Raw genomic sequence first — 19469 nt, 5'->3', positions numbered from 1 at the left:
TAATGATGTTAATAAGTAATCCTGCGCGCCCGTGGGTTGGTCAGCTAGGCAGTTTCCCAATCTCCAGAGCTCGTCGAGTGCGCGCTGAGAGGGAGCGAGCCGGGGCTGCAACTCCGAGCCCGGCGCGGGCCCGCGGGCTCGGTGCCGCGGTGCTGGAACGCGCTCTCCAGGGCGCGCGTCCTGCGCCCCAGGCGCCCGACCTTTGTCAGGAGCTGGCCGTGCAGTTTCCACATCTCCCGGGCCGGAGAATCCTTCCAGTCCCGGCCTGGGCCTCTCCGGGTCAAGTCGGGACCCTGGGGCAGGAGGACAGGGTCTCTGCGCGCATCCCGCCATCCTCGCAGCTCAGTCCGCGCTTTCTGCAAAAGCATGCCGCCGATGAGCTTAAATGTGGCTGACGCCTTTATCCAGAGCGACGCACATTCAGGCCATCGTAATTGTAAATGACAGTTTATACAGGTGGGTATTATAAACGAATAATTTGAGTGTAGTACTTTGCTCAAAGGTACAACGGCAGACCCGCATGGGATTTGAATTTCCAACTCGGAAAGAGCGAAACCGCCGGTCCACAATACTGCCCCCATACACATACATCTGAACTAAAATCCTTCAAAGCTTTCACATTTTATTTCATATATATGTGACACTACGACTGTGGCTTTGCAAAGACAATACACAACTGCTCATAAAACATTTTTTAACAGTTTACTGTCTTGAGGCTACACATCAGTGAATTAATGGAATGTGGCTGTCGGGACATGCCAATACGCAATGAAGAACTATTTAAAAAAATATTTTAAAAGATGATTTTCTATGATTTAAACCTATACTATAGTTGTAGCTCCAATTCCAAATCCCGTCACTTTAATACTCTTACGCCGTTAAAAGCGTAACCTCTGAAGACACGGGTATGGGCGCCTGTGTTAGATCCTCAGGTGAAGTCGAGTCTTCTGCAGTCTGCAATGTCATGACCCAGACATGTTTGCTTGTCCTGCTCCACGAAGTTGCCCACCCGCCCGTCGAACAGCGCAAACGACGAAACTCACCGCAATCCTTAGTGCTGCGTTTGTACCGGTTTGTGTCGCTGTAAGTAGCGTTTGTGCCGGTGCTTTAGTTTCCGAGATATAGCGCCTTGCTTCTTTCGGGTAATCACGTGACTATCTACAAGGAAGTTTACAGGTACCAACAAACTCTGTACTTGAACTCCTGATTGTGATGAAAACAATGGGGGCAATTTGTTTTCAAAGTATGTCTGGTCAGGTGGGGTGGATGTTTCAATATATTTCAATATAGCGCCTTCTTTTCTTGGTTGTGACTGTCACTATGTGACGTCTTTACAAAACAGCAAAGTCACGACCACCAGATATTTCAGTTGTGATCTTTTGATCAGTTCACCCCAGACTTTGCAGCCTTTACTCGAATAAAGTCTTACATTTGAGGAGTTACTATGTTAGTTTATTGGGTTAGGTGTTTTCTTTTCATTTTTAACCATGTTCTCGAAATGTGTTGCTTGTGTACTCCTTTCATTGGTGAAGAGACACCGGTTTGCAAATTACAGCTGGTACAACACGAGAGCCCATATTCACATTTTTAGGTATTCGTTTCAAGATCGATATAATTTAACAATAAAAAAACAAAATTGAAAGCACGAGCATAATTATATAATGATCATAGACTTAACATTTCTATTCATTTTTAAGTACAAGTACAAAGCAGAAGGTGTTTTCCCCTACCTTAAATATACGATTAAAATTGTTCAAATACCATGTATTCATTACAGAAAGCAGCGGAGACAGTTATATTACAAATAAAAATGTATTTATTTCGAAGAGTACAGGACATTGTGAATCAATAAAGACGTTAAAAAATAAGCCGATTTAGTTATTTTGCAAATAAGTAAAGCATTTTAAAACTAGATTCTCATTTACAGTAAACAAGCTGATCCACCTGACGCTGCTGGCTTGAACAGCTCTCAGACCCGTGATTGGCTAAATCCCCGAACAGGTCGGGCCGCGATTGGGTGAAAAGTGAGAATCGACACTCTGATTGGGTAAAGCGCCACAGCGGAAGTTCCGTGTGTACTGTGTGAGCTGAATGAGCACGCTGGACACACAGTAACACATCCTTTGGTTTCCAATTACTGATCAATCTAAGAGAAGTCGCACTGAGGTGAAAACTGAATAGCAGACAAAGAATGTCATGGCATCCACAGCGCGGTCACGACTCCGATAGCATGTCACGATAGGAGTGCGCGCATCACGATCACATCGCGATATCCATTTCCACTGGTGCATCACTATCATGGCGCCACTGTAGCGACATTATGTCCATATATCGCAATATGACATAACCGACAAAATGCCCCCGCCCCCATGTCCCGACATGGAGTCCATATATCGCGATATGACCAAAACTGCCACGCCCATGTCGCGACATGAAGTCCATATATCGCGATATGACATTACCCGACAAAAATGCCCCCACCCCATGTCGCGACATGAAAGCCCATATATCGCGATATGACCAAAACTGCCACGCCCATGTCGCGACATGAAGTCCATATATCGCGATATGACATACCCCGACCAAAATGCCCCCACCCCATGTCGCGACATGAAAGCCCATATATCGCGATATGACCAAAACTGCCACGTCCATGTTGCGACATGAAGTCTGTATATCGTGATATGACATACCCCCGACAAAAATTCCCCCACCCCATGTCACGACATGAAGTCTGTATATTGCGATATGATATGGTATCCCACAGTTACGCGTTTGGCAACAGCGTGTCACGGTAGGGAAAGAAAGGAAAACGTGCCTTAAAAAATAAAAACCATAGATCTTACAATCACGGTGATCTTATATACATTACGACCACAGGTTTATGTCATAGATGGTTAACTTGTTGGTATGCATCATGTCTTAGTATTATTCACATCTAAGGAGGCTCATACGTTTATGGATATTGATTGTCTTTAAAATGTTAAAGGTAGGAACTGTAACAGAGCGCTTGAACTCGGAAGACGGGGTCACTGGAGGTCAAAGTCACGTGCATGGTCACGTGATCACCGGAAAAACACAAACGCTACTTTCAACGGCATAAACCGGCACAAACGCAGCACTAACGAATGAGGTGGGTTTAATCGTTTGTGCTGTCTGTAAGGGGGCAACTTCAAGGAGCTGGATCAGCTGTACCAATTCAATTCAAACCTGCCTCTCTCCTTTTCAGAGCATTAAGTAGATTCATAAGTAAAATGAAGTGCTAAAACGGTGTTTTTCTAAATGGGTCTATTTCCCTCGAGAAACAACATAAAAGAGTAGGAAAACGTTTTCAGGGAAACACGAAATTATTGAAATCGAGTTGATTTCAAATCAGCCAACTCTGGGACCAAACTATAAAACATCTCTGCACCGATCCGAGTCAAAGCAAACGCATTTGTGGCTGATCACAATTAGCACAGAACTCACCTGTAGCATAGACTGCAAGTGACCCCAAAAGGCAAAGCAAAGAAAAACAAGGGCCACCAGCAGCAGGATAGCTGAGGGAAGAATGATGACATCAGAAGCGCAAGGCGTGGGGTGAGACTCCCCACGCACTTGGGTGTTACAGGGGTGGGGCGCTGGGGTCTCCCTCAGCGCAGTGCGCACCCTCGACCACACGGACCCCTCCACGGATTCTGAACGCGACGCCATTGAAGCGGGCTCCTGCCGTAAAGGCACATCATTAACACTAACACAAAGTTACAGTCGATGAAGTCGCCCACCAAGCCGACGCAGGTCCTGCACCGTCACAGCGAAATGGATGACGTAAAACAGTCTCCCCTGTGACGCCACACTTCCAGCTCAAGGGCTCTCAAAAGCCCCTGCCATTGTTTGCACGCGGTTGCCAAGCAACGGTGAAGTGTTGTGCATCAACTCAGCTGCAAAATGGACGAATATCAGTCTACCGAAGAGGTAATGTATTAATAATTTATATTCCAACTTGTATTAATGGAACAGAATACTTTGTAGGGGGTGCAAGGGTTTTGTATTGCAGTCCTGCGCCTTATTTCCGACTTGCATTACCTGGCACTATTTGCTTTTCCTTTTCTCGTTACTTTTAGTTTGTGTGCCCCGTTGTTTCTTACCGATTTCTTGTAATGTACCGCATAGAGATGTAACTCACCTATTACGACCTATATATACATGATCAATCAGGGAGTCTAAGATGTTTAAAAATAATGTACGGGATGTTTTATACGTACACGTGTATTTAAATGTTTCCAAACCCGAAACTCAGATGATTTGTATGAACTCCAACAACCCAAAGACTTCGCAGTCATCTTTGCCGAGTGTGTAAAAATCAGAGTATGCCAGCGAAACACGATAGAAATCGCTAGCGTTTTGAACATTTCATTGAAACCTGCGCCTTTCCCAACAGACTGCATTCGTTGTTGATGATGTCAGCACGATCATCAAAGATGTAAGTACTCGCTATACGATATCCAAACAAGATACTACTTGATTCCTTTCGAACTCTCCTTATTCTAAAAGACGATAACACTGTAACCAGAATAGCTGTCATAGAAAATGCTTAATATTCTGTCGTCATAATAGGACAGAAAAAAAGTATGAAGAAGCGTGTAATCAATTAATTCAAGCATGAATGGCATGTATTCCTTTGCACTGTATTTACTCGAGCCGGTCAGATGTGTAAAACATTCCCTCACCATACACCAGCGTCAGATTGACGGTGACATAACGGCGATTCGGCGGTGGGGTATGGTTTTGCTTTTCCGAATGACACGGAGGTGCTTTTTCCACCTCTGTCGCGGCATGTATCTTGGGCAAATGCCATAAAGTTTTTTCCTGGTGATCCCAGGCCGTAGAGAGCACGATCGGCGGCAGTGCTTACCAGCACAACAGGGTCAACCAGTGGACCTCCAGCGTCGTGGAGAGCAGCCTCAATCAGCTCACCAAGCTCGGCAAACCTTTCAAGTACATCGGTGGGTCTTGTTCCGCGCACCCCATCGCTGCTACCAATATTTGCACGGTAGTGGTTGTAGCAGAATTACAGTAACGTTTACGCCGCTTTGCAAAATATGAATCGACGGAACATTTAAGGTTTTCTTTTATTACATTTTGATTGACCGCTTTTGCGTGTCAAACGAAGTCTCACACCAGCTAATGTTGAACAAAGGCCCGAAGAAATCCCAGATTGCTAGCGATGTTGGTGTCCTTTTGTGTCTTTCTTAGTGACCTGCATCATACTGCAGAAGAACGGGGCAGGTCTCCACACCGCCAGCTCTTGTTTTTGGGACAACACGGTGGATGGTAAGAACAAGCGGCACTTCGCCTGCCCTTTTCAGAGACGAGCATGCAACTGCGTTTTCTCGAGTTCAGATTCCTTCTAAAGAGAGTCAATGCATGGTCCTTCAGCGTGGGTTTAGAGAGAATTAACTGCACATTGTGGAACTTCATAGTGCTTATGACCAGAAACAGATTTCACGAAGCAGATCCTAGAAATGGTTGCACAGCCACAAGGGGGTAGTATTGTATTCGTGCTGATTGTCTTGGCACACTACAGAAAGAGCATCGCCAGTTTACTGCCTAAACCTCACCCATCTCACCATAAATGTGACTATTCATAATATGACACATACTTTTCCAAGTCTAACACCATTACTATTTCCAAAATGTAGATGGATATAAAATATTTAACTGCTTATGCACTGGTGAAAGAATTAAGCATAAATGCAGTACCTGTATATACCACCTTTAGCCTGCAATGCTGTACCTAAAAGCTTGGTCAAGGGCTATGTCAAAAACGACAGAGGTTCTACAACATGGTAACAGGATGTACAGGCATCTACAGCATAGCATTTTAGAAGAGGATAGAAAACATCTTCCTTTTTCTAGAAGTCAAGGTGGGAGGTCAGATATACATCTCACTCACATATTGCTTTGGATATTAATGATAGGCAGTAGATTTCATAGGACTTCTACTTTATGAAAGTTAACATAAACCTGTTCCAGGTACCAGATAAGCAATTCCAAAAGTGCAAGGAACAATCAATGAGGTTTACAGTAGATATTAAAACTTGTGGACGATGGAGTTGCTGATTTTATTTTTTGTCCTTGCAGGAAGCTGTACTGTTAGATGGGAGAATAAAACAATGTACTGCATCGTCAGTGTTTTTGGACTGGCAATTTAGGAGCTTGAAGCTGCTCCATGTCTGCAGAGCTGAACCAAGTTTCAGATACTCAACCTCTCACTTTGGGTGAATTCTGTTTTTTTATGAATTCGCCTCCTGGCTCCCAAAGCAATTGGTGTAGTCATACTTCACCTCATTTAACCATTTTCAGTAACATCATTTTCTTTTGCTTCCTGTTCACACTTAGATAAAAATAGACAAAAGTAAAAAAACATGTCTGTCTATTTAAATCTGATCTGTAGCTTTTAACCCTTAATCAATATTAGTGTAGAAGAACAGATCTGTCAGATCATACCGCTGTGATTGGATACCATGACTAATAACAGCAAATGTACATTTAACCTTACTCAAAAATGAAGTATGAAAGATGCCTACCAGTGGCTGTTGCTTTAACTACCAAAAGAAACAAGACTAGACAAATACCATATTAACTGGTTAATCTAGAATACTTGGTTATCTCATGTGAGGTATCAGTCAGCTGGAAAGGCCTATATGTACATCAATGAGAAACTGATGGTTTATTGACTGTATGAATGTAATTTGCAATGTAGGCTTCATTTAAATAAATTCATTTCAATACACTTTTAAATTGTTTTCGAATATTCACTTTTGTAAATATGTTTGCAGTGCACATACTTGTTAAAATAATTTTCAAATACTACAAAGCCAGAGCTCTGTGGGTGGACTGCAGAAGTTATCAACTTCTTTCATTATATTCAGCTAAAATTAATTCAGACTGAGCAGGTTTCAAATAAGTATTATTGTTAACAAACAGTAAAAGGCCAACAACTGCTAGCAGTTCAAAATTAAGAATAATCTTTGAAATCTCACAGCACCTTCAGAAGAAATAAAACTTCCACTTTAGGGAGACAAAGTTTTATTTTTAGTGAAATAAAAGTTTTCTTTAATGGGAATTCCTTTGTCCAAATGCCATCTTAATCAGTCTCATCATTAATACAACAGAATGGCTGGCAGTTTTATAGTGTATCTTGGTAATTTATTAAACCTGATTTTAAAACAAATCCAAGTTTACAATAAGGCAGAAATTCATCCAATAGCATCCACTGTAGGTTTTGAATTTCTAGAGGCTCCTTCAGCAGTATTACCTTGTCACTGATGCCAACTTTTGCAGCTAATATGCATGTTCCAGCATGGTAAGGAAAAACTAATGTTTCTGTCTAAATATCTTTCACTTTAATGGATTACAATCCTTAATTTGAGGTTCCAAGAAAATAACCTTCACATGATAAAAAGCATGATTGATCTCTTGTAAGTACTGTATGTGGGACTATACTGGCAGGATCTTGGTTAAAGAATTCCCCGTTTTAATTAGGAACCGTCTGAAATTATTTTAATGACATTTCTAAACTTTGGGCTGTGGGAGATAAACTTTTAAGTGCTTCTGTCCTGGGGTTGCATAAAGCTAGTCAATTTTCAGCACAGAACTTACAATTTCTGGGGCCTGCATTGTGGCTAATGATGAGTAAATGTATGCCATGTATAGGCAGATGCATTGTCTGAAAAGAATTAAAAAACTGAACAACTAGCAATTAATAAATCACTTCATTAATGATATATCACACACCAGATTACACAGATAAACCTAAGTGCAAGTGCATTAGAACTGAGAACTTTACACAAAGATTTGTAAAGATATGAGGCAACCTACCCCAGCCAGCCAAGATCCTCAGATCCAACTGGTTACAAGCAACCAAACAAGTTAGATGGGCAGAATGGCCTCCTTTTGCTTATAAACTATTTCCCATCTAAATGCTTCTGTACAAAAACGGGTCACTAAAATTACTTGCAACTCTGCAGCTGATGTCCTTGTACAGTGTGAAGACAAAAAAAGTGTAATTTATTTGGTATTTATTTAAACCAAAAAAACCCAAAACATAGAAAACCCACTGTAGTGTACATTATATTACAAGGAGCACCCCTTCTGAAGTGCACATTCAAGTCTTTCACTTAATCGACAATATAAAACTCGGCCCCACCCCAGTAAAGAAAGAGTTTATGTATACAACCATGCAAAACTTTCTCAAAAGGGTATAATTAGTATAATTTAGCACCATTGAAATTAATTTTTTATTGGGATTGATTTTGAAAAAACGATGGGAAATGCAGATATGCATTGTTACATTTCTATGAAACCACTGGTTATACCTTTTTTACCCCCAATTGAATTTGATCCCACTTAAGGGAACTGTTCTTTTACAGTTTTGGCAATTATTATTTAATACAAAAAATAAAAAATACTGAAACAGTCATTAAGTTCGGTACACAACACACTATGAGTTTGTAAATTTTAAGAACTTCCAAGGCGAAGCTGATCAGTCTTTTTAGTTGGGAAGAGATCTAACAAAGAGGTTGAGAACTTGGACCTTTCCAGCACCACCACGGGCTTGAGGTAATGAAGCTGTTTGATGGCCAGGTCCCCACAGTCTGTCAGTGCTTTGTCTAAAATAGACCTCAAATTTTTCACTGTAGCGGACTCTCCCGCAGAAAGCCGTGGTTTGAAGGCTGACAGTTTACCATGAAGCGAGCAATTTCGGGTACGGGCAAGCGCAAGGCCACTTTGGCTGTTCTCTTTCACAGAGCAGCTCCGACGATGCAGGTCCCGGCGCCTGGGCACAACCTGAGGCTCCGGGTGGCGCGAGTCCCACGGGCCACTCTCCTCAAACTCATCTTCTTTGTCCTCGCTCTCCTGGATGAACTTGAGGAAGGACGACTCAAACCCCATGGGCTTGTAAGCCGTCAGATCGAACGTCCTGGAGGTGGGGCTGTGGGGAAGGCGGCTCTGTTGAATGTCTTTGGGACCTGGAAGCGGCTCCTCCAGTTCATTCTTGCGTTTCAGAGGTTGCCGGGAGGGATTGTTTAAGGGTCCCAATCCTTTGCCACCTCCTTTACCGGAATAATCTAGGAAACCTTCGTCTATTGTGAATCGGAGCGAGGAAGGGGGTGTGGCAAGCAATTTAGGTTTCTCCTCATGACTGTTCTTGAGGGTCCTCTCCCTTCGGTCACTGTGTCCATTTTTTAAAGCCTCTCCATACAGCAAGTCATCAGCGTCAACCAAGAGGTTATTTTCAGAGCTCTCCTCACCAAACCCCATAGGGTCCTGCCCATCCAGTGGGTCTGTTTTGATAGAGTGCAGGCTCATAGGAAGCTTTGGACCCACATGGTTTTCTGGCTCTGCTTGGTACTCTACCTTCAATACCCCATTAGGGGCTCTATCTACCTCTGAATGAGTAGAAAGCGCAGATTTCTTCTGAATCAGTTCCTCCAGCTTCTCTGCATTGTTCACCAGCTTCTCATAATTCAATTTCACATAGGTAGAGGACAGCCGGTGGCAGCGAACATAGTGCCGACGCAAGCTCTTCTCCAAAGTGACTACAGAATCACAATCCTGTAACATGCAAGGGTAAGCAACTGCAAAACAACGATCTTGGCACATCTGCAAGGCCTCTTCAGGGGTTCGGAAGACCAGGTTACGATCCCTTCTTGATGAGCTCTCCTTTTTTACAGTTTGTTCCTTGGGGGTGTCTTGAGACCTTGAGGTATTTCTCAAAGATTGCCTAAGAGGTAGCCTGGGTGTGGGGCTTGTTTTACGTGGCAGTGGCTGGGTGCCAGCAATGATTAGCTTTTTTTGGCATCCACTGGCAGACTTGTCCTTCTCGTCATTCTGAAGCCTCAGGACAAACGAGTTATAGTAGTCCCAATGACTGTAGAAAACATGCTGCTTGTAACTAGAGTGCTGGGAAAACACACGAGTGCAACCCTCAAATGAACAGCGCAGCTGGCATGGTGCGGTTTTCTGTGGGCCGTGGTCTCGGTGTATGTGACGAAGGTGCCGGAGCAAGCTGCTGTAGAGATGGTAACTGGCCGTGCAATCATTGTAAGTGCAGCTAAATCTAGGTATGGGGTCTTCTGAAGCAGGAGTTGTTGAATCCTGGGTTTCTCGATTTAGTCGGTGAAACTCACGGTAGTGTCGTGCTAGGCCAGATGAACTGTGAAAATGTTTTCCACAGCCCTTATGCTTGCACAGAAACCTCCTGGGTTTTACCAAGTCCTTCCTGGCTCCTCCTCCTTGCTGCATGTCCCCTTCCAGACACAGCTGAGACCGGTTGTAGCGGTGCACTGACTGGAGGTGGCGAATCAGTCCATTCTGGTTGGTGAAGGCTGAGCTACAGCCCTTGTGCACACAGTGGAAAGGCTTATGGTATTTGGTTAGAATGTAACAAAGGTTGTTCTTTGCCACTAAGCGCCGGCTGCCTCTTCCTTCCCGAGTTACCTCCTCCTCTTCATCCTCCTCTTCCGCATTGTCCTGCAAGGCCAGAGGAGACTGAGATTGCACATCCACCTTCTTGTTCTTGTCCTCCTGCTTGATTTCAAGCTTTGATCCCTTTTCCCACTTGCCCTCCGTCAACCATGTGCATTGTTTATTCTTTTGGTACTTCTGTGTACAGTCTGTAGCCCCTTTGTTTTGCTGCACCTTAACACACTGCTTCTTTTCTGGGCGACTGGTATCCTTTAGGTAAACACCACTGTCTGGGGGATCAGGGGCATTTGCCGTTAGGTTCTTGCTGCTTTCACTTCTCCTCTTCAAGGAACAGCTCATTTGCTCCACCAAGTTCTCGCTAAGGTGGTGTTTGCTAATAAAGTGGACCCTCAGTTCTGACTTCTTACTAAAACTTCTTGGGCAAAGGTGGCACCTGAATGGCTTGAATTTGCTTGACTTGAAGATTTCCATCTCTTTTACTTTCTCCTTGGAAAAACCATGCTTTTTCAGGTAGTGCACCATAAGGGCAGAACTGGTGACGCTTCTGAAGCTGCATCCTTTTACTTCACAGACGAAAGGCTTCGTAGTGGGCTGAACCAGGAACTGGTTTATGTGTTTGTCCTTCTGTGGTGATGGAGAAGGGGATTGCGACGCTTCGGCCTTTGACTTCTGCGTAGGTGGCTGCCCTTTAGACACACTACATGGGTCAGCCTGCGGTTTTGAAGATACCTTCTTCCCTACTGCCTTGGCAGGGGAGCTAGCACATGAAGGGGCAGGTGAAGATATCTGTGAAATGGAAGACCCTGAGATTGAATTGCATGGGACTTCTGAACCAGGCAAGATGGTGTTATTCAGACTCAGTTGACTGAATCCCAGCAATATGTCCTTTAAATAATCATCAATGCACGAGCTTGGTGAAGCCGACGTGGAATTATCCACGTCTCCTGATGGAGGAACAGAATTCTTCTGGCTAGTTGTCGGAATTGGCTGTGAACTTGAATGGCTGCGGGCGCTCTGATCCTGATGACCCTGCTGTTTAATACTCTTAAGCTTTGAACTCTTTTCCTTGCTCTGTTTTTTTAAACTTTGCCCCTTTTTCTCATGCTTGAACTGCGCAGGGTGTACAGTCTTCAGATGCTTCTGGATGTCTCTTGCCAGGGTATACGTCCGGCCACAGCCTTCAAAACCACAGGTGAACCTTTTGCCATCAAAACACACAGCAACACTGGTCACTGTTCCAGTGAGCTCCTTACTAGCTGATGGTTGAGAAGTGGAGGTGCAGGTGTTAGATAACGGCAATGACTCCGTCTCTTTTTTTATGCTCTCTACAGCCTCTTGTAAATGAGATTTTCCCTCATTCGCACTTTCAGTTTTGTCTTCGGCAGTGTTCCCGGCAGCCAGTTCCGCAAAGGGGTCCACGGGTTTCCGTTTCATATTTCTCTGAGCGATGAAGTCCTCCTCGGTGAATGTCAATCCATGAACAGCCAAGTGTTTGAGAAATTCCTTTTTAGAGTAATAAAACTTCTTGCAGCCAGGATGGACGCAACTGTAGGCAGCATCCCTGAAATGTTGAGCCTCATGGTGATAGAGTTGCCCCAGGTCACTGAAGGTGAGGGTGCAGCCCTTCAGCTCACAGTGGTAGCTCAGGCGGTAGCCATGACCCTGCTTGTGCGAAACAAGCTCATTGGTGGTGTTGAAGCGAGCTCCACAGCCAATGGCCACGCACATGTAAGGCTGCTCTCCATAGTGAACGCGTCTATGCTTTCGATGATGATAGGCAGTGAAGAAGTGGCGGCGGCAAAAAGTACACTTCTCCCGACGGTCCTTCATCTCCAAATAGTGCTTTATGTTGTCATCGTCCTTTGCATGCTCTGCTTTCAAGTGCACACTTAAATATTTGAAATGTTTAAAATTCCGTGTGCAGTCTGTAGCAGGACATGGGTAAACATCACGGTCTTGCAATTCAAAATGAGTATCAATGTAGCTGAAAGTGATGTAGTCATCTTCAGCTGGCTTACTTGGTTTTGTCTGCTGCAGTAATTGCTCCAAGACATCAGGGTCAGCTGTAGACTGGTAGTACATCATCAGGGATGGATCCAACTTGATCTCCCCTGGTTCCATATCATCCATATCTTCTTCATCCACATCCTCCTCCAGCTTTATGACCTTCTTCTTTTTCACCTTTTTCTTTTTCTGGGAATGTGTGTTCTTCCTAGCTGGCATCCGAATATGCTCAGTAATATGTGGCATAAACTCCTGCTTGCCCTGAAACTTCTGGAGGCAGACAGGACAGGTGAAAACACCATTTTCCAAATGCATCTTGGAGTGGTGTAGGATACGTGCTTCAATGACCTCTCTCTTGCATATCTGGCAAAAGAACTTGTATTTTAGCCACCTCTGGTACCGCTCTGAAGTACCAATCTCTTTCTTTTTCTTCATTACTTGCTTCAGAGGTTGTCTGTCCTGCTTTTGGTCCAACTGCTGGTCATCTTCAGTCTCTTGTCTCTGGTCAGTCGTAACAGCGTTAGAGCCACACTCAATCTCTTCCTGCTCCTGCTTGCTGAGATCTTCTCCTTCTTCTTCTTCTTCTTCTTCTTCCTCCTCTGACACATCAGAGGGTTCAAGACCAAGGAGTTTTAAACAGTGTCGCTTCAGGGTCTTCCAGTCCCAGAATTCTGGATCAAAAGGCCAATGGGCTTTGAGGGCAAGCAGGAGCTCACAGCGCAAGGAGTTTGAGATGATACTGTTTTCCTCGTCATACTTTTGGTCAGGTTTCAAATAGAGCTCTTCCAGAGAATCATAGGCCTCTTGTGAACGGCTGAGGAGGAACTCTGTGAGCTGGCAACCACGGAGAACCTCGAGGTCATCTGGCAAAAGGCAAGCCACCATCTTGCAGACAGACGTCTTGGTCTCTGCATCATCCTGCTGTGGAATCTGCAGCGCTCTGACACACAGCTCAATCGATGCAGCCAGACCCAGTTGCTCTGCCTGTGTAGAAAATTGCAACAGATGTCAAAAGCCAGAGAACGCAAGCCGTTTCAATTCCGTCATCACAGTTCCCACTAACGGGTCTGAGAACTTTTTACCTTTGTAGAAAAAATAAATTAAGGCCTTGAAAGCTATACGTTCTCACACTGATGGCATTAATTCCTGAATGTTTATTTTGATGTCTTGTATATAAGTTAAAGACACCAATCTGTCAGACTCCCTGATGGTTGCTTTTCAAGCAACAGTTCGTCATGTGTTTCAAATGCCTGACAACTGACAAATGTTTGTGCAGGTCTGTACTTATCCTATCCGACTTAAAGAGACTGCACTTATACAAACTGAAACGATTACTTCCCTTTGTTCCACCCAGAAAAAATTGAGTAGAAATTAAAGAAACATTTTTCAATAGAAAAGACGTAATTACCTTCAGTGACAAACTAAACAACCAAAGTCCCCATAACTGCACCATATGACATTTTAGATAAAGACAAGTTAACGATAAGACATATGAGAAAGAGGATATACCTCTGTTTGGATGACTTTGACCAGGAAAAGAAGATGGTACACAGTCTTGGCAATGAGACCAAACTGCCGACATCGATCCAAGAAGGAATCTAAAGAGGGGTCTATTCTTTTCTGCAGCTTACTCCAAAAAAGAGTTAGTTCCCTAAAGAAAAAAAAAACAATCAATAACTATATGCAAGTAAACACTCAACAGTTCTACAAAACTATAAATTAATATTGGACTGCAGATTTATTGTGCCATATATGACAACAGTTTGTGTGTAATAAAATACTTTGGAGAAATAAATATACCTAGTGGAAAAAAAAGTTTGACAATCTCCAGAAGCCTTCCTGGACTTCGAATGGCATGCATATTTATGCTAAAATATGACTTTGAGAATAAAAGAATGCCAATAACCCACAACATTTAACACTAACATAGAATCTGTTTACAGGGACAGTGAATGATGACACAGCTAGTTTTGAGAATGAAATAGTCAATAAGTCTGGCTTCTCTTAAGAGTCAGCGATCTGTACCATGAGACTCACCATGAGCAATAAATGTTCTCCTGCTGCAGCTGCTGTGTGAGATAAGTCGTGCAGAGGATGAAGGCATTGTTTTCCTGGCCATCTGCTTCCAAATTGCAGATTATATCTAACACTTCTTTACCATCCACACTGGAAATCTAGAATATAAACAACACTTTCATGTGGTAAACAATCCAGCACTTTAGAAAGACTTTAGAAAGAACCTGAGATACCTGGAACACAGGAACTGTAAAATGAAATGGAAGTGTTAAATTTGAACCTCCTTTATTTCCTGGCTCCAGGTGTTTTGATAAAACAGCAGTTCCATAAACATTTGGTCTTCCACCTTCTTTAATTTTAAACAAGAAACAGCACATTCTAATCTAAATTAAAACTCAATTGCTCTGTAAATGTGGAAAAAGCTAAATAATAAATGGGGACCTTTGCTAATTTACCAGCATGTGAGTTTAAAAACCACTTAAGTGGGGAGCAAATATAAATCTTTAAAAATGTACAAATCAGAAAATAAATTACATACAGTTGGAAAGGTGGCTGTCAGCAAATAATTGCAAAGATTTTATTGAAACCTCTGTATCTCTGATTTGTAAGTGTAGTTACCAAGTCTTTCCATGTATAGACTGCACAAAGCAGTATAAAACTGCAGCTACTGACTGCAAAATTATCTCTACAGCTGTGCTCACACCATACAGACAAGATCTGTAATGAGCATCTGTGGGGGGACAAAAGCAATCAACCTGCTGTCTGTTCTCTAGAAAGTTACAATCCCCAGCAGACCACTGAACTGCAATGCCACAACCATGTCAGACAGAATCTGGGGACGGGAATACAGAGTTTAAAAACTACAAACTAAAGTCCACAGTTTAACAAAACATTTTTTTTTAAAAAGGAGTCAGATCAGGAATTTCCCCCAAAAAGGATAAAAAAAAACCAAAACCTCCTCAACATTTATACTCTATAAAGCAGTGGTCAGTCATTAATAAAAACAATTTGTCTACCAATTCACTGAAAAACAAGATGCCCTGCAGGCTGTAAACTGACCTCTTTAATGGCCTCCTCACTAGGCATCATGCTGCAGAGTTGGGAGATGTACATCTCACGCAAGCTGGTCTTGTTTGAAATGTGTTCATTCTCCAAGCAAATCTTGGCCAGTATCATGGCCTTGGCCACTTCTCCTGCATTCAGCAGATGTTTTATCCGCATCTCCAGGAAAGCAGCCCCCTCCAGAGCAATGTACTTACTCACTGAAACAAGAGAGCAGCACATTACTGAAAGGGCACATCTTCCACATGCCCAGGGACATCTGCAAAAGGACACCAAGTGTGAAAAAAGTCTAAATGTACAAGAGCTGTGGGAATAATTACTGCACCAACTCAGATAAAAATGAATTTAAGGTGAGTAAAAAATAAAATCAAATAGTCTGTACTGATGGATACACTACTTGTAGGAAGAAGTGAAAACATGGTGATGTACTATGTGAATCAATTATGCTTTCCTACATTTTGGAGCTTATGTTTGGAGGTTTAAATCATATGCCAAATAAATTCAAATGTGACCTTTTCACTTAATTTGAATTAACTGTTAATTAACAATGGATTATAAATACTTCTTAATTCATTTTTTACATAGGAAATGCCTCCAAATAATACACAGTTGAACAGTGATAAGGTACTTCCATTACTGAATGAAAACTACAAAAGCAAACCTGTACAGTTTTAAGCAAGTCTTAGGATGACTATTTCTGACTGTTGCACTAAGAATTCCTTTCTACCTGTTTCCCCCAAAGAAAATACAGTGAAATCAGGGTAAATGAAAATGCTCTAGTCCTAGAGAATGCGGTCTTGAAACAGACGAGAAATATATACATCTTTTGCAGAACAAGACAGCTAATGTAAAGGACAAGTCCACAGCAGGCTCTTGGGACTTGGTTCACCTTGCTCGGGGTCAACGGGCTGTGCCGTGAACAGGCTGACAAGAACAGCGTTCTTCCATGCTCCACCCTCACTGGTGATGCGCAGAAGAGCCTGCAGGTCCGTGTTCCCAAACTCCACCAGAGTATTATGGGCCACCTGCAAAACCCAAACCCAGCCACTACCCATGAGTTGCTCTAAACTGACATCACATTGCTGCTGCTCAAACAGGATTTTGCAATTCATTTTTTTTTCTTTTTCAGCATCAAACATGTTGGCAAATGATTTTTAAAGAACAATCAACATCTGGTCCAGGGGTCTTGTCCTGGAAAGCCTCAGTCCAGCAGGTTTCAAAGGTACCTTTTTAATAATTTCTGAAGGCCTGCAACAAATTAACTATGATTAATTAAACATGTAGCGTGTTTAAGTAAATTAGAGATCATTTGGAACAAAAATATGAATAATCTTCATCATTCAAGTACCAGTGTCCCCTTCATTGGATAACACTTTGTTTCAATGATATATTGCTTAAACAAGTGTTCCTACTCCTTCCTAGGTAGGAACACTTGTTTATAAGTATAAGAATAGCTGGATTGGGGCTCTCCAGGACCTAGGTTAGAGACCCCTTTATCAGGTCACATTAACAGCCTTATCAGCCAAGCCAGAAAAATGAAGAGATACTCAAGTTTGGCTTGGCTTAGTCAAAAACCCACCTAAAACTTGGACAGAGTGTGCCTGTTAGGCAACAACACTTTTTCCTATTTAATTTCAGATTAAGAGAAATTCACATTAAATTACTATTACATTTCCTATGAAAGGAACAGAGACAGGCTAACCGAACAGATGCCAGAGTTTTAAATTTTACAAAGCCCAATGTGTCCTGTAAGTGTTATGTCTTTTTCTGCTTGTGCGCACCAGAATACACCAATTCTGGACTTGAAAGCCCTGGTGTGTCACATACAGTATATATGCGCTCCCCAGCACAGCACAGGCATCACAGAAGGTAATATTAGCCCTGGTGAAAACAGTTTGTCCTCCCCCCCGCAATATTGCTTTCACATCAAAGAGCTTGCATTACTGACCCATACAGCCTGTCTCTAAGAACAGCAAACACGAGGAAATAGAGAACTGGAAAAGATGCATCATTTAAAAGCACTGCATTAAGGGTTGCACACTCAGACTTTTTTCTTTCTCTTTTGATATCTGCTTACAGTATAAAGCTCCTTAATTTTTTTCTGTAAACAGCACTCAGTTTATACTACCCCTCTACTTCACCAACTGACAAAAGCATGGCACTTAATCCTGACACGTTCTTAATCTGGCATATTCAGCTTTCAACTTTCCTTCCCCCTCCTCACCTGAACAGTGTGGTGAAACTGTAACCAAGAATCATATGGGATTTCATTATCAGGCACTGAAAGCAGCAGTTCAAAACAGCTCCTAGAACAAACACACACCGAGAGACAGGTGAGAATACATCAGAGAGATAATAATGCAGCTCCTCTTTTTTAAAACCTTGACCTTCGTGTTGAATGCAAGTCTTCAACAGAACACAATCTCTTCGCCTGTTTTTTTGAGGTGGAATGCAGAATGTAGAAAATTTTGACAATGTCCTACCACTTTTGGAATTCATATGTAATTCATACATTTAGAGCAATATGTTCAAATTCATAATGGTTTATCAAACCAATGCATAATGATTTTTAGAAACAGGATTTAGGATTGTTTTCCCTTTAGAAAGAGCAAAGGTACCATAAGGTATTTTATTATTAGCTAAGAAAATGCTTTAACATGTAACAGACAAATACTGAATCTAAGTATGTCTGATGATTACCAAAATTCTTTTCAAAATCTGTTTGCATTAAAAAAACTGCTTAAAATCTATAGTATTTTACCACTGTTGGCAATGGAAGACTTGCAAACAAATAAACTGACAATTGAAACCAGTAATGAAATTGCAGCAATGCACTAACTTGATGTGAACCTGTAATGGATGTATTTCTCATTAAATTGCAAGGCTGCAGTAAATGAAATCATTTAGTGACAAAGTTTGCAGCAACACTTCTGGAACTTCAGCATCTCAGGGTCTTCCTGCAATATGCAAGGAAGAGCTTTAATATAAGAAATAACCAGCATGACTCACAGTGCCAGTCTCTTCAGGACCAAGGCCACGCTGTCAGAGTCACAGCTGAGAAGAGGCCTCACTGCAGCGAAGCTCTGGATGGACAGCCGATACACCTCGAGAAGAGGCAAGCCGTGCTCCACCGAGTTCCGGCTGCCAGCATACTGCATGAGCGCCTGGGAAGAGAGGAATCAGTATAAGGCTGGACAAACCTTATTAGAAGTAGTGATGCAGAATGAGACTGCAGAGACATTAGATGGCACGATCGAACAATGGGGAAAAAAAAACAATAACACCAAAAGGTTAGATGCAAACTTAAAACAGCACCTAAAATAGCAAAAATACTATTTGTAATATCAGGACAAATTCCAATTGCATGTGGATCCAGAAAAGGCAAACAATTATTTACCAATGGCTGCTCTTATCTCTACAGAGAGTCGGTGGATAATGTGTCTATTATTGAAATACAAAAAGTGAGTCAGGTAAAGAGCACCAGTACTCCTCATTCCTGGGAATACCCAGACATATTTCAAGACATAAGCATGTTTCATATTAGACTTTAATTCAGCCACATTAATACCACACCAGTACAAATCATAATGTCACAATGGAACCACTATTATCATTGGGCACACCTAGAAATGAGCACCCCAATACAACCTCAAAGACCCTTTCATTGAAAATAGCCTACTGACTGTGGCTTCCTGATCTACTTCATCAGAGTTTCTGAAATCTAATGATACTATGGAAAACAAGCTACACAGCTCTTTTGAACCTCCTTTAGTATTCTAATTTGATATGCAAGTTAACAACAATAATCATCTTAAATCACATTTAAAAAAAACTGTTATATTTATATTGTGGATTAAAAGAGATCATATTTATGGAGACAAAAAAATAATCTGAACTGTCAAAATGTGAAAACA

At 42.2% G+C, this 19469-nt stretch overlaps 2 protein-coding genes across 2 annotated transcripts in view; one reads left to right on the top strand and one right to left on the bottom strand.

The window, feature by feature from the left end:
* Nucleotides 1-3848: 3848 nt before the first annotated feature.
* On the top strand, nucleotides 3849-6783 carry dynlt1a (dynein light chain Tctex-type 1a). Its single transcript, XM_006631281.3, has 5 exons — nucleotides 3849-3954; nucleotides 4421-4462; nucleotides 4862-4985; nucleotides 5236-5313; nucleotides 6124-6783. The coding sequence occupies exons 1-5, from the start codon at nucleotides 3928-3930 to the stop codon at nucleotides 6192-6194; spliced, it is 342 nt and encodes a 113-aa protein (XP_006631344.1). The 5' UTR covers nucleotides 3849-3927; the 3' UTR covers nucleotides 6195-6783.
* Nucleotides 6784-7054: 271 nt separating this feature from the next.
* Nucleotides 7055-19469, bottom strand: part of rlf (RLF zinc finger) — a 27257-nt gene continuing 14842 nt past the window's right edge. The window contains exons 2-8 of the mRNA XM_015348558.2: nucleotides 18565-18719; nucleotides 17780-17861; nucleotides 16445-16580; nucleotides 15553-15755; nucleotides 14515-14651; nucleotides 13987-14128; nucleotides 7055-13461 (exon numbers count right to left, since the gene is read on the bottom strand). Coding sequence (XP_015204044.2) covers nucleotides 8503-13461; nucleotides 13987-14128; nucleotides 14515-14651; nucleotides 15553-15755; nucleotides 16445-16580; nucleotides 17780-17861; nucleotides 18565-18719 — 5814 coding nt within the window. The 3' untranslated portion in view covers nucleotides 7055-8502. The remainder of the gene's footprint in view (nucleotides 13462-13986; nucleotides 14129-14514; nucleotides 14652-15552; nucleotides 15756-16444; nucleotides 16581-17779; nucleotides 17862-18564; nucleotides 18720-19469) is intronic.

Source organism: Lepisosteus oculatus, chromosome 11, assembly GCF_040954835.1.
Source record: "Lepisosteus oculatus isolate fLepOcu1 chromosome 11, fLepOcu1.hap2, whole genome shotgun sequence".
Taxonomy (NCBI): Eukaryota; Metazoa; Chordata; class Actinopteri; order Semionotiformes; family Lepisosteidae; genus Lepisosteus; species Lepisosteus oculatus.
This window is presented reverse-complemented; position numbering and strand designations above follow the sequence as displayed.

Bases quoted from the DNA above. Each gene is read 5' to 3' on its own strand.
- dynlt1a (XM_006631281.3), top strand. From the start codon at position 3,928: ATGGACGAATATCAGTCTACCGAAGAG. The intron at 4,463-4,861 runs GTAAGTACTCGC...TGGTGATCCCAG, and splicing joins TCAGCACGATCATCAAAGAT to GCCGTAGAGAGCACGATCGG. The intron at 4,986-5,235 runs GTGGGTCTTGTT...TGTCTTTCTTAG, and splicing joins CAAACCTTTCAAGTACATCG to TGACCTGCATCATACTGCAG.